Source organism: Ochotona curzoniae, unplaced genomic scaffold (assembly GCF_017591425.1).
Source record: "Ochotona curzoniae isolate NIBS_2020 unplaced genomic scaffold, NIBS_Ocur_1.0 patch60, whole genome shotgun sequence".
In the NCBI taxonomy this organism is placed as follows: domain Eukaryota; kingdom Metazoa; phylum Chordata; class Mammalia; order Lagomorpha; family Ochotonidae; genus Ochotona; species Ochotona curzoniae.
Genome location: NW_024467040.1, coordinates 660093 through 675232, shown reverse-complemented (window position 1 = coordinate 675232; position 15140 = coordinate 660093). Strand labels below are relative to the sequence as shown.

The following is a 15140-nucleotide window of genomic DNA, read 5'->3' as shown; positions in this document are numbered from 1 at the left end:
ATTTATGCCTCACAGGCAAAAATTGCAAAGAAGAGTTGAGAAGCTGCCATCCTATTCCCCCTGGGATTTTCATTGGGCTGTGTCCCTTAAAAAAAAAAAAAAACTCTGAAAGTAGAATGCATGCAGATTTTGAATTCAGATATAAAAATAGCAGATTACTTCCAATGATGGTTAATTCTAAATGTGTATAATGAATCCTTCCATTTCAATTTTCTTATATTAAACATAATTCTTCAAGAGAAGGACACTTTTCTACCCTATTGTTGTAAAATATAGATACTTTTACATAGAATGGTCTGAAAGTATTACAAATTATGCAAATGTATCCTAGCAGACAGAAATAGACTAAGAATCTGAAAGAAAAATGGGAGTGTTAAACTATAAAAATAATTCAGAGTTAGGTAAAAAGTGGTTTGATTTCCATGTAAATAGCAAATAGAGAATGTATGCTTGGTAAACGTAAGTGGCAATTGCTTTGAGACATCACTTCTCTCCTATGCTTTAGCCAAAAGAAAGAATAAATCAATGTAGGCCATGGAAAAGGCAGCCAGCACGTGCTGAGCACCTGCTTCTGTCTCCTGCTGGGCACATGATTAGAACACACATTCCCTCCCAAAGCCTTTAGCTCATTGAATTGGGTTATTACATTATTCTCATTTTAGTAATAACCACAGTATGATTTCCCAGATACAAAGGCCCAAGTTTGGTCAAGAACCATTTCCCCATGGAAAGAAGTAAGCTCATAGTAACTGGGACTGGGTCCACTGGCTTGATAAAGAGATATACTTGGGACACCAACAAAATCCATCCTCTCTACATTGTTGCTTGTTTGGATCTTGCTATAAAATTAACAGATCCTTTTTTTTTTTTAATGCTAGTACAGATTCCAGATACTATAGCATCCCACTAACTCTATGATTCTAAGGAAAAATGAATTTCCTGATAGTGAAAGAACTTTCTTTGAAATACATATTGTGCTTGCCCTGATTTCTTAAAATGCTTTGTTCTGTGCTTTTACCTATTAAAGCATTTTACATACACCCTCATCGCCACTACACACACAAACATGCAAAAACATACAGTATATCCTGAAGAAAGGAAATGTCTGTTTTTTTTTCCAAGTGAAAAGACTGGGACTATTATATTATGTTCCATTTTTATTTTCTGTGATCAAGTTAAAAGTATTTTTAAAATTGTGCAACACCAAACATGTGTGTGTATCTGACTTCAATCATGCAGCGACATAATCTCATTAGGACTTGGACTCTGTTTCTGTTATATGTAAGTCTACAAAAAGTGTATATTGTTAAGCAGAAAATAAATATCAATTGAAACTTCAAAAATAAAGCTTGTCTTCCAAAAAGTTAACTTAATTTTCTTCTGATACACCTACTAGGAATGGAAGCAAGTATTTCAACAATAGAAAATCATACTTGGAAGATTTTGTCTTGTACTAGCTGGGTCACTTTATACCTTTTGGTAACATTATCATCAGTGTTGAAATTGAAATAGGGAGAACATTGTTTGCTTTACCAGTTTGACAGCTTATTTAATTGTGAGAATTTTATTAGAATTTTCCATTCTTGTGCTAGACATTACCACATTGTATCAGACCAAAGGGAATTATGCTTGGTTCTGCTATATTTATGTTTAAGCAACAGGCGTTATAAGTATATGTTGGATCTGCCAGTTAAGATGCCAGTTAAAGTCCACATGTTCTTACTGCACCTGGGTACTCTCTCTACTCTGCCTTCCTGACTCCAGCTTCCTAGAAGACAGTGGTGATGGCTCAAATGATTGGGTTCCTGCCATCCATGTAGGATCCTAGACATAGTTCTTTGACTCCTGACTTTGGCTTCAGCTTGATCTGAACCAATGCAGGCATCCTGGCAGTGATCCAGTCGATGGAAGCTCTCTGTCTCTTGGTGTGTGTCTCTCTCTTTCTGCCTTTCCAATGGGTAAGGAAGGAAAGAAATACTATGAATTCCAAATTTTAACAGAGAAGTGTATTTTAAGTTTTTTACTTTTCTGTACTTCATCTTTCCTTTTCCCTGGTACAGTTAAAACTCTAAAGAAGAAAGAAGCCACTGAAATAGAAATCGGTAGTCCTAGTCCCACAGGGACAAGCAGTTATCAGAGCTCACTTAAAAGTCTATTTGAAAAGCATTTGTACTTGATGATTCCGTGTTTACATGTTCACAAGTTAGAGAGGGTATTCATCACACACACAGAAGAGAGAAAGAGAGAATATAAACCCGAGTTCGGCCCTAACCTTTGAAGAAGATCATCCCAGAAATAAGGATGGCTTTTTTTTTCATGGTTACTATCCATGGATGGGTATCCTCAAAATAGAAATATCATAAATACAGCTGGCATCCCTCTAAGAGAGTTCTAGAGAATATATCTGAGAGCTATTCTCATATATAGAGAGAGAACTATTCTTTTAAGTTCTTGAACATGATGAACTTTCTAAAAAAATAAGTAAAATATAGCTTTTTTAAAATTGTGTATGTCGTTGGAAAGGGAAAGGGATAGAGAGCCCATGTACTGGTTCACTCTGTAATTCTACCACTTTTATGGAACAGAATGATCCTCTACTTTTCTGGTAAAAGTAAAAAGGCAAAGATACTAGACTTTTTATGAATCTACTGTTTTCTCCTGTTATTATCATTATTATAAGCAGTGCTCACTTATTCAGTTGCAATTTGATGTTAAGAAATTGGGGAGCCACTACCTTGTAGATGATGACGCCCCCAAAAGAACATGCTGTGGTATACAGCTTGTGAATGTTTCACTGGAAACAGTTTTTAAAAATCACTCTGTTTAGCAGTTTTGACCAGGTCAATCACTGTTTCTGATAGGATCGTCTTCAAGTAGCAAAGCTCTTCTTGTGTAGTTACAGATTCTTTAAAGCATTTTTAAAATTGATTAACTAAGAAATTTTATTGGAAAGGCAGATATGTAAAGAGAAGGAGATACAGAGAAAGATATTCTTTCTGCTGGTTCACTCCCCAGGTGACCGCAACAGCCAGAGCTAAACTGATCCAAAGCCAGGAGCCAGGAGTTTCTTGCAGGCCTCCCACATGGATGCAAGGTCCCAAGGCTTTGGGCCATCCCCTACTTGCTTTCTCAGGCTACAGTCATGGAGCTGGGTGGGAGTGGGGCAGCCAGAATACGAACTAGTACCCATAAAGGATCCTGACACATGCAAGGTGAGTATTTAGCCTCTAGACTATCACATCAGGCCCTAAAGCATTCTCAACATTGCCAAATGAATCACCAGTTGGTGTGTTTCATAAAATCCATCATCCATGTTGTAGAATTGCTTTTTCTAGGTCTGGGTGGCATCATGAGGTTGATCTTAGGGAGAAGAAACCTTGTCAGGTGTAGAAGACTTTTCAGAACTTGAGGAGCACCCACAAGTCTTAGAAATATTAGAGTAAAGCCAGATTTAGGCACATCTCCTGGAAACACAACTCAGTGTGAAAATTCCACCCCATGTATGTATACTTGGACTTAAGATCAATTTGGGTAGGCCGTAGGATAAGCAGCTTCTGAGGTGACTGGAGAAGAGAATGGAAAAGACAGTGGATAGCAAATACTCCACCTGCTCCTTTCCTGTAGCTGATTATGGCACCTCTTCCTCTGAGCCATGTCAGGGCAACCAACATCTGGCTAAGAGGCCAGATACCACCAGATCTTAGGTATTTTCTTAGTTGAAATCCTCTGGTTAATACATGTTGACAACTTATTTTTCTAATTTTTAAATTTTGAAACATTCTTGTATTCTTTTTTATTATTATCATTTTATGATACAGTTCCATATGTCCTGGGAATCTTACCCCTTCCCAAAGTCCCCTCTCCCTCTCGCCACTAAGTTCCCTTAATTATTACTATAATACAGTTCTTCATAAATAGTCATATGTCCATCCTTGTGATCATGGACAATAGCGCAGAGTCCAGCATCCTATTGTCAAAATATAGTTAGCAGTTATAAAATAGAATATAAAATAGTTGTAAAATAGCAATTATAAAATAGAAATTTATAACACCTTGGAGTTTTTTATATGTTTTTTTCTTCCTGTTGTTGATTTTGTTTTGTGTTTTTTCATTTAAAGGGATGTAAAGTAACTATAATATCAGATTCAGATATGAGGATACAATGCAATATGCATCTCTACTTCCAGACCAAAATCTATGAGATATAGTTTCCGCTAATCTTTGTTGGTGTGACACATCTCCTGTAGGCAACAAATAGATAGGCTTTGTTTTTAAATCCAGTCTACTAATCTATGACATTTGATTGATGAGTTTAAGCCATTTATATTCAGGGTTAATATGAATGGGTGGTAATTTGGTTTGTCATTTTAGCAATGGGTTGTTCATTGATTTAGTCTTCTGTTATTTTACTGGGATGTTCTATCATTTGTAGGACATTTTTGGAAGAGGCATATTCTTTTAACTTTACTGTTTAACTCCTGGAAAAATTCTTATTAGGAAATAAGGAAAGACAAAGGAAAGCTTTGCTGGGTATGTCATTCTAGACCAGCAAGGGTTTACATTTTTAAAAGTCAATGACAACTCACTTTAAAAAATGTAAATCCTGTAGATGAATACAACATGCCTGATAAAGCAGGATATCATGACATGGTGAGTCTTTACCATAAAGGAGTCTTGAAGCAGAATCTAATGCCCAGAAGTTTGACTTTGTAGCCTGCTGCAGTTTCCACAGGCTCCCAAGGCTTTGTGCATCTTTGAGAGCATGGGTGTGTGCATTTGATGAATGAGGTATTTTATGCACGCTTTGAGAGGCACACAGCCTGCCCAAGAGGAAACGTGACCACAGCACTGTTCTTCATTGTTGAGAGTAGGATACAATCCATTTTAGCCAACTGCAGCCATTCCATTTCTACACAGAAAGCCCAGTCCGCACACTGAGTGAACATTTGTCATCAAAACAATACTGTTTGGAAACTTTAAAGTGCTTCTGTGCCCAGAGGTTACCTGTCTGGAAATAAACATCTTAAACATTCTGAGTACAGGCATTCAAATCAAAATTCCATTCCACTGCAGATAGCCAGGGCGGCTCCAAGGAGTCTCTGGGAGGGTCCGTACACCTCACTGCCTACCTAGGAGACTCATGTCATGGCAGTGTGTGGCTGTGCTTGATGCTAGAATCCTCTCCAGAATGTTGTTCATACTTCTGGCAGGTTGAGTGTTGCTTCAAAAAACAACTGCTACTGAAGAATCCCCTTTAAGTGTATCATCAAGCACAAAAAAAATATGTGATTTGTTTTTCTTCTCTTTCAGGAAGCTGACAGCTGGGAAATTATAGAAGGGCTGAAAATAGGCCAAACCAATGTCCAGAAACCAGACAAACATGAAGGCTTTATGCTGAAGAAAAGAAAATGGCCTTTAAAAGGCTGGCACAAGGTAACAGTTTCATGAGACTGAGGTTCAAATTGTCTTCATATTATTATATATGTTGTCATTTGGAGAGACATTAAGAAGATGGCCATATGTGAAAAAATGAATTTCAAGTTTTTATTTTAACCATATGGGTTGTAATCTATTATGCCAACTTGAGTCCAAGATCAATACGTGTATACATGTATGCACTGCAAGGAAAATCATTTTACATATTTAATGTGTGATTTTTTAAACTAATTTTATAATCTGCTTTTTCCACTTAAATGAATGTGAATGTGTTCTCATTAAATATTCTAATATTTAATTATGTGCATATGTTTTATTTGGTAGGTTTATATTATATATTCCGCCATTACTGAATGAATTTCCTACTGCTGGATGTGTTATATAGGACTTGTCCAGTTCTTTACTGTCTTGATATTGTTATGAACATCCTACTACATTTGTTTCCATTTAGTTCCTTAGAATAAATTCTTAAAATTCTTGCTACCAAAGTAAATTTGAAAAACTGCTAATTCTAGAAGTTTATCTGCTGCCATTTAAAGTTTATAATTTATTCATTTCTTTTCAACTAACATCCTTTTTCATCTCCTAATTTTAATTATGGAGAAAACAATGTAATGACATTATTAAAATGACTTGAGTAGCAGGAATTTTGAGTGCTAAGAAGAAGATTGTATTCCATTTTCAGTGCAAACCTTGGGTACACAACCCAATGGCAGACACTTGGTGTTAGACTTTTGAATATCTTCTCTGGAAGAGAAAGTTTGCCCACTCATCCCCTTTGCTGAAGGATTTCATCTCAGAGCAGGTGGATTTGTTGTCTTGAGGGCAGGGTGGCTTCCTATTGACTTAGTGCAGCAAAACTATGTATAATAACTTCCATGAGGAAGCATTGGATGTACTCAAAGGTAAGACATAAAAATAAGCAGACAGCAAGTGTGCCAATCCCCTGTCTCTAATGGTGGAGTAAAAACAGGGTAAAGGGTTTTCTGACCATTGTGACATCTCTCTGGTCTGAAGCTGTCTCCACCGGACCCACGCTGTTATCCTTCTGTAAGGCGTGTCACCACTATTGTGCTTTCTGATAATTTGGCTAATTGATGTGCTTCCTAGGATTGCCCTTGATTTTGGATCTTACCACTTTAAATCAGTGCATTTGCTAATGTCTTTCCTTTTGACATCTGACAAGTTTCTCTTGCTGAAATTCTTTGATAGGTAGAAATATTGGAAAGAGTGGTTAAACAAAAAAGTTTTATATGAGTCACTAACTGTAGACATTCAAGACATTCTTCAAGTGTCATTCAGGCCTTTTGATTGTCCAAGTTACAGGCAATTGAGTGAACATGTTTTTTTCTACTGTAGAGATTTGTTCTAGCACTTTACTTCTTATGCCCCCAAAACCCAAAACAAAGGGGTTATAGGAGCCTTCTGTGAGTTCAGTGCAAGAGCCAAGAATTCCTTATAAGAACCTCCCGATGAGTTAATTTTCCAGCAACATGAAGTGCTCCTTGGATCTGCAGAGCAAGAGCAGGGTGGTAGATCCATTGTATGATTGGCTCCTGGGACCTATCTGTTCTCTTACGAATCACCATGGAAAGAGAACAACAAAGAGTTTCTGCTTCCATGGCACAAATGTCTGCATCCATTCAGGCTTCACCTGCAGCATCTTGGGAAGTACCAAAACTGCCTCTTCCCCCCAAAAAAGCACACTATAATGTCTATCAGAAATAGCTAATAATTTTGTGTAATAATGAAAAGCATTTTTGCTAAATGAAGAGTGAAAATGTATGTTAAGGCTGCTAATCTTTCCAGATAATTCATTACTTACAGATAGAGACCATTGGCTTCTTAAGGAACATGAGCATTTTCTGGAATGAAATCTGGGTGAAATTTACAAATTTAACTTCAGTGTAAAGAAAAATCTCCTGTAGAATCGTGAAGAAGAGATCCCCAATCACTGTGAATCTAGGTTCTTCTCATTTTTCACTTTAAAACAATCCCAACGTGGTTTGTTCCAAAGGTCTTGGTTGCAGGCCCTGAGGTTTCCTGCCTGCTCAGAAAAACCATGGTGAAAAGACTCCATCCTCCTTGGATTGTGTGTACAAATAAAAGCAGCAAAACACTGGGTAGGTTATTAGTCATGAAGCTAAAGCTCTGATCCCCTCGTTGTACCAAAGCCATACATCGAAATTGTCAGACTTAGTTGTTCAATGCCCAGAAGCTTTAGACCTACACGTGTGTGTGTTTTACATAATTCCAAATGCAGACAGTAACTAGGGATGTTTGATTCTTGCAGCGGTTTTTTGTCCTGGATAATGGAATGTTAAAGTATTCAAAGGCACCACTGGATGTAAGTAGCTCCCAGGACATGTTTGACAGATTGATTTAGCATTCTGCTTGAAGTGAGTAAACACTGTCAATGGACAAGCCTTGTGCCCTAGTTACCAGCTCTGTGCATGTCTGTGCCTGTAATGTTTAACAAGCGCCCACCCGCCAAGTTCTGGAGAGATGTGCTTTATGCTAACACTCACAAGCTTATGCATGAAGACTCCATTTCCTCATTTTGACACGTGTTATTCAAAACTGAAGTGGAAACCTAAAAGTAGCACACTACTAAAACTGCCCTTTCTCCATTGTAGAGAAATCACTGCTTGATATTCCTTCATCTCTTAAGAAACCGCTTCATGTGCTTTCTTTAAGTTTGTAAACAGTCTTTGTTCTTGTCAGTGTTCTTTCAAAAACTGTCTTTGAACTTCATTTCTATTGCATGCATGCATCCTTTTGTCTTGCGAACCCCAAGTTATTAAAACAGCACCTGGGTAATTTTTAGTATAAAAGTGGTTGATTACATATCAAACTGAAAATTCCCTTCTTTTTACCATTGTTATGTAGGGGGAAATAACAGAAAGTTCATATTCCACCATTGTCCCTGTCTGTGCTGTAAAATCAGCCATGTCCTTGACACAAGGCAGCACCCGGTAGGAGGAGCTGACTGCTCCATGCTGTCTGGTCCCAGCTGCCCAGTGCTGCCCCAGCAGCTGTCTTTCAGCTGATTATTCAGGGGTGTCATTTGCTGCAGGTCAAAAATTGACCACAGTTATTTTAGGAACCACTAAGATGCCTTAGAAGGTGGGGTATATGAACCGAGTAGTCTAGAATTACGAAGTGGCAAGATAGGTTATGCCAAAACGTAAGATGGATAGTCTCGCTTACTGGAAGTGTGAAGTCATTGCAGCTTCATCTGTCCTTGGCTAAAGAACCTTCAGCTCAAAACCTTATTACCCCATTTCTCTTTATTAAAGAGATAAGCTGAACATTACCTTAGGTCCAGCTAAATTTCAGTATAGAAATGCTTCAAGTCCTATTTGCTTCATGCCAGCTTACTGATGTTTTGGTTTTTAGATTCAAAAAGGGAAGGTGCATGGGAGCATTGATGTCGGCCTCTCAGTCATGTCCATTAAAAAGAAAGCTCGAAGAATAGACCTGGACACAGAGGAGCACATCTATCATTTGAAGGTGAATTCACTCGTCAACACACTTTCTGCCCTTATCAGAAATGGGGGAAATTATTTGCCTATGCTAGCAGCAATAGGCTTGACAAGTATTTCTCTCGCTGCTCCTTGCCTTAGGTGAAGTCCCAGGACTGGTTTGATGCGTGGGTTTCCAAACTGCGCCATCATCGGTTGTATCGTCAGAATGAAATTGTGAGGTCACCCCGAGATGCAAGTTTTCACATATTTCCATCCACTTCCACAGCTGAGTCCTCTCCAGCGGCTAACGTTTCCGTTGTGGATGGGAAGGTATGACTGTCCTGTCACCAGCATGGAAAATGCTGGGGAAATTAGGCCAACACTCAAGACTCACATTTGCAGGACATGGAAAGAAGTTTGGTTTGTGAATAACACTTGGGAAGTAACAGTGACCTTGGTATCAAAACTGATCAAGTAGAGAACAGAAATGTGATTGGCCAAGAGAATGAGCAATTATTTTTTTCCTTTCTAATGAATAGACTGCATCCTAATTCATGTGACTTTGTAGCAATACTACAAAGTGCAGCAGCACCCAGAAGTCAGATGCCTTCCTGGATGGTAGCAAGAAAAGTCCCAGAATTTTGAAACTGAAACTCATGTTCTTGCCTTGAGCTGTAATTATGTGTAGGTCCTAGAGAGAGGTTAGTAAATTTACCCATGCAATTAATGTAACTGTACTTGAACATGTGACGGTGATATAAGCAGTAGCCTATTTAGGGGTCCAGACACTTGTTGAGTATCAACTCATTCCTGGTTAGCATGGAGCCAAACTTCAGAGGCTGTGAAAAATTTATCTAGAAGTGACAAAAAATTCCAGGATCTGAACCTGCGTGTCTGTTTCCAATATCAGTACCAGCCTGGGGCGGGGTTAAAGTTGTTACTTGAACTATAATAAGAAAGTGATTCTTAAATTAATGAAAAGCTGGAGGGGTCATCTGCTGAAAAAAAATCAAGGTTGAGACAGTGAACTGGGAGGCAGCTGGTTCTGCCTTTGATCCAGTCATTAAGTTCCCTGAAATAGAGCCACATGGCTCTGCCCAGAGATGCTCCAGCTCCAATCTTGGCACCTGAAATTTGGGACACGACCAACCGTGAAGAAGCTGCTGTCACAAAGGTTGAGTTCACAAACATTCCACAGATGTCTCTACTGTTCTGTATGTGTTTAAACTGAATGTGGGCAGTGTGTCAATCCTGGCTTTCTTTGCAAAGCATTGGAAATCCTCCTAGCCTCATAAAAAAGATGAAACAAATTAGATTAAATGAAGCATTACTTTGTTCAGTTTTTGTTATTTTAGCAGAAATTAAACACTTTTTTTTTGTTAAATCCCATTGATTTTATTTCACGTGCTTCTCAGACCTTACATGATTTCATTTTGTTTATAGCCCTGCCAAGGACTATTTAATTAATTTTCTCCTAGGAATAGTGTTGAGTAACCCAAAGCCAGCTACTTGTGAAATAGAAAAGAACAAACCAGGAAGTCAGGGGCTTAGGATGGTTGGAAGCGCAGAGACCTCCAAAACGATCCCAGCTTCCTCTGAGACTCTCGCCACATAATAGAATGAACCCCAGAGTTAGCCCAAGTTAAATAAGAACTATATCCCAAGTGGGTTTTTTTTAATGTATGTTTCTAATTTTGTAGTTATTTCAGTTCTGTTGGCACACACTATTGAAAAAAAATAATAAAACTCCATCCCTTGTGTTATTTATTAAATAACTTAGGTGATATATGAGAATGGAGGAATGAAACCAAATCCTCCCCACTACCTGGTTTGGAATGACAGCTGGCCACCTCTGGCTTTCACAAAAAGAGCCATTGCTCCATTTACTAATGATATACCTCCATAATCTAACTCGCTGAAAGATTTCCATTAAGTTTATCAAAGTGCAATAAAGAGTGAAATGAGCTTTTTGTGACTTTGCTTGCATTCTAAATAGCACATTATGAAACCCTTGGATGTTAATTGGTTTGTGACCCAATGTGAGTAATAACTGAGTCCCAGCTTGCGAAGTATGTGCATCATTCACTTTGTAATGACTTAGAAGAGACACAGCTGCCATTGAATATTAAAGTCAAGTATGGCATTGCAAAGTTATTTCAGCTTCTTCAGTATAAAATGTCTGCCTTTTCCAACTGACTGTTCACTGCACTCAACTTAGCAGTTACACACTTCACACACATTTATGGTATTTCACATAAAATTCCCTTAATGGAAGAAGGCCTGTCGGCTGTAAATAATAACTTAGTGAAACAGACCTCTTCACACGTTGTCGGTTTCAGTGTGCATTCAAATCATCACAGCACTGCCTGCTGATGGTCACGTATTTAGCAGTCCCTTGTGGCTGGCAGGTCCTTGGGCTTATCCTGAGGGTGACTTTTTTGGAACAAAAGACCCACACTCATGAGTGAGAAGCCATAAACACATTGATTGTATCAAATGCAGCTTGCTGACAAATTGCAGCTATTAGAAATTTCTGAGTGAGAAATACAGCAGTCTTGGAATTTGTCCCCTTCCTTGAATGATGGAAACCGTAACCTAATGAGTGTTGTCCATGAAGTTTGCCTTCACTGAGCCAATAACCCATTCAGCTAGTGGGATCCTATGTATTTGGACTGTGCTCTTCCTTTTTTTTTTTTTTTGTCTTTAAAAATAAAACAAAGCCCTTTATTGTCTTAAGTAATAACTCTCAAGTGAATGAGGAAATCAACAATGAAATTATAAATTATTAAATATGCAGAATGCTATATATATATATATATATATATATATATATATATAAATTCTAAACATAAGAAACGAAAAAACAGGGCCTGGTGGAGTAGCCTAGTGGCAAGGTCTCACCTTGCACATGCTGGGATCCCATATAGGTGCTGGTTCTAATCCCGGCAGCCCCACTTCCCATCCTGCTCCCTGCTTGTGGCCTGGGAAAGCAGTCAAGGATGGCCTAAAGCCAGGGGACACTGCACCTACATGGGAGACCCAGAAGAAGCTCAAGGCTCTTGGCTTCGGGTTGGCACAGCTCCAGCCATTTTGGTCATTTGAGGAGTGAATCAACGAATGGAAGATCTTCCTCTCTGTCTCTCCTCCTCTCTGTATGTCTGACTTTCCAATAAAAATAAAGAAATCTTTTTTAAACAAGAAATGTTAAAACCATCAGAGATAGTGTCACCAGCATAAATGATTCTGTTAATAAAACAAGAACAAATACAAATTCAATTGATACTTGTATTTTTTTTACATTGTTCTAAACATCTTAAATTGTACATCTTTAAGGGGTACAAGGTGATAGTTTGAGTCATATGTTCCGACTTTGAAGAGCAAACCGAGTTAGTTACATTTCCATCTCAAATATTTTTCTACAGTCTTTGGAGACTTGCATTTTTAAGGTGGGGGATATCATTTCAATGCCCTGTTCTTGATTCATGTCACCATGCAGTTCCTCTCTGGTTCTTCTCGCTTTTCGTAGATGCAGCCTAACAGTTTTCCCTGGCAGTCACCTCTTCCGTGCAGCAACAGCCTCCCTTCTACCTGTACAACCGGCCAGAGTAAAGTGGCAGCCTGGTTACAAGACTCAGAGGAAATGGACAGGTGTGCGGAAGGTCAGTGCTCACCCACATGGGCTGCGAGGAAAAGCCAACCAAACAGTACAAACAGCAAAAACTGAGAAGCTGAATGTGGGGTCCTAGTTTCAGCCCCCCACCCCCTTGAATGCCATGACTTTCCTTTTCCTATGTTTGTGCCTCAGACTCTTCTCCGGCCCCTGGTTCAGCCTATTCCCTGCCAGTTCTCCTCACATAAATGAGCGTGGTTTTTGCTCTTTGACTGCCTTCTACCCAATGGGTCCTCCCTCATCTCTGTCAGTTTTTCTGGACTTTCTCAAGCCCCAGCCTTGGGCAGTCACGGCCAACATTACATCCCAGGAGAGTCCTCTGCTCACCTCCCAAACTCCGTCCTGCCTCCTCACTAGGTCCCCTCCATAACTGCCTTCTCTGCTGCTCTGTCTTGGTCATGGAACAAACGTCTGTCTCCTGGCAATAATGGGAACTCCAAACAGCGCTGATGTAGGATGCAACTGTCTCAACTCAAGGTGCCACGAAGTCCACCTCTCGTAATTTCAACTGAGATCTGTTTTAATGATGCTAGTGGTGGTGGAGAGTATGATGGCAGTGGTAATGATATGGTCAGCAGTGGTGGTGACGGTCATAGTGGTGATAGGGGGGATAGGAGGTGTGATAACAGTAACAGTAAGTAGGTGTGGAGTCTTTCCCGTACCCCAGCACTATTCTAGGTGTTTTATATGCAGTAATTAATTTCTTCCTCTCAGCCATATTTTGCACATGTACAGAGAAGTGCACTCAATTGTCCAAGTTCTCATGACTCTAACAATGGAGTTGGGCTGCTGACTGCTGAGCCTGTGTCTGAACATCTGGTCACACTGCCCTCCCAGCATGTAACTCTCCCAAAAGTGAGCCTAGCTCCTACATATCCTTGTTACCACCAGTACTGCTGTCATAACCACCCTTGACACCTCAAGGTCATCTTTAGCCCTCCTTCTGTCCCTGTTCATGAAGCCCAAACAGTTCTATTGTGTCTTTGAGAACACCCCTCCCCTCCTTTTCTTTTCCTCCTTATCTCTCCTTTCTTAGAGTTCCAATGCTCTTTTTCTGATTCAGGATCACCACGAGCAGCCCCTCAGCCTTCTGACTCAGTTTCCTCCCTTGCAGAGGCTCGCAGGAACCCCCTACTCTTGGAGATGCGAGCAGACTCTGGCAAGATCTCAGCACACATTATCCTAATGCCCTCAGCCAAAATATTGCTACTCTTCTCACTTAGCTGACATGGGAAATGAAATGCATGGAGTTTAAGGAATTTGCCTAAGATGATACAGCCACCCTGGTGGAGCTATTGGCATGCCAGCCAACCCATATTCCACTAACCCAAAAGTCAAATTTTTGTCCACTGCGTAATGCTCCCCCAAGGCCATTAGCTCCTAAAATACTGTTTATGCAAAAATCCCTTCCATGGTTCTCCATTGTCCTGGGGCTTTATACTCCCAATGTTTAGCACAGCACTTAACAAACTGCATAGTCAGCTTTTTGACCCTAAATCCCCTTTCCACATTGCCTTCCTTTATAGCCTACCCAGTGAAATGTATTTGTGGTTTCATGAACAGTGAGCATTTACATGTTGCTATCTTAGTGCCTTTGGTGAATTTTTTGCAAGACACGATGCCTTCTCTTCCCTTCTCCACCTTCCTATATTCCTGAATCCTTTGCATCAACCCAAAGCTGCTCTAGTGACTTCAGACCTCAGCAGCTGTCCAATTCCTAAAATTCTATGGCACTTTTTTGACCCATATTGGTCACTTCTGAGAGTCCCTAATACCAGTAATAAAATTGTCTGTGTTTCCAAACCAATAACATTTTGGGGGTTATTTCATCAGTTGCTTTTCAAAAGTTGTAGCAGTGTATATACTTATGGCATGTCTCATTTGTACTGGAAGAGGCTGACCATTCACAGATCTGGACTTAAGATCAGTACAGATCATCTCAAGAATATCAAGCAATTACTTGACTCTTGGAGAACATTTTTCCCCATGAAGATAAATGTCATGTCGGGTGTGGGGGGGACACGTCAGTGAGGGGGTTTAGCCCGCTAATTTCCCACCTGCAGTGTTAACGTCCCACATGGGCACTGGGTTAATGTCTTGGCTGCTCCACTTCAACTTAATTTCCCACTTATGGCCCAGGAAAGCAGCAGAGAATGGTCCAAAGCCTTGGGGCCCTGCACTCACATGGGACACCTTGGAGAAGCTCCTGGATCCTAGCTTCAGAGCAGCTCAGCTCTGGTTATTGCAGCCATTTGGGAAATGAACCAGCAAATGGAAGATGTCTGTGTGTGTGTCTCTCTCTCTCCGTAATTCTTTCAAGTAAAAAATAAATAAATCTTAAATGTTGGGGCTGGCATTGAGGCTTAGGGGATTAAGCTTCTACCTGCAAATTGACATCTGTTTCCCAGCTGCTTCACTTGCAATCTGTCTCTCTGCTGAGGTACCTAGGAAAGCAACAGAAGATGAGCCAAGTGCTTGGGCCTTTGTATCCAATTGGGAGACTTGGAAGAAGCTCCTGGAGCCTGACCTTGTGACCACCTGGGGTGTGAACCAGCAGATGCAAGATC

General features: G+C 39.9%; 1 protein-coding gene across 7 annotated transcripts in view; it reads left to right on the top strand.

Moving 5' to 3' along the window:
* Positions 1–15140, top strand: part of LOC121168128 (oxysterol-binding protein-related protein 6) — a 92056-nt gene that overhangs the window by 24816 nt on the left and 52100 nt on the right. For all 7 annotated transcript variants that reach the window (XM_040997925.1, XM_040997926.1, XM_040997921.1 and 4 more), the window contains exons 3-7: positions 5311–5433; positions 7730–7783; positions 8836–8949; positions 9063–9233; positions 12430–12562. In XM_040997925.1, the coding sequence (XP_040853859.1) occupies positions 5311–5433; positions 7730–7783; positions 8836–8949; positions 9063–9233; positions 12430–12562 (595 nt within the window). The remainder of the gene's footprint in view (positions 1–5310; positions 5434–7729; positions 7784–8835; positions 8950–9062; positions 9234–12429; positions 12563–15140) is intronic.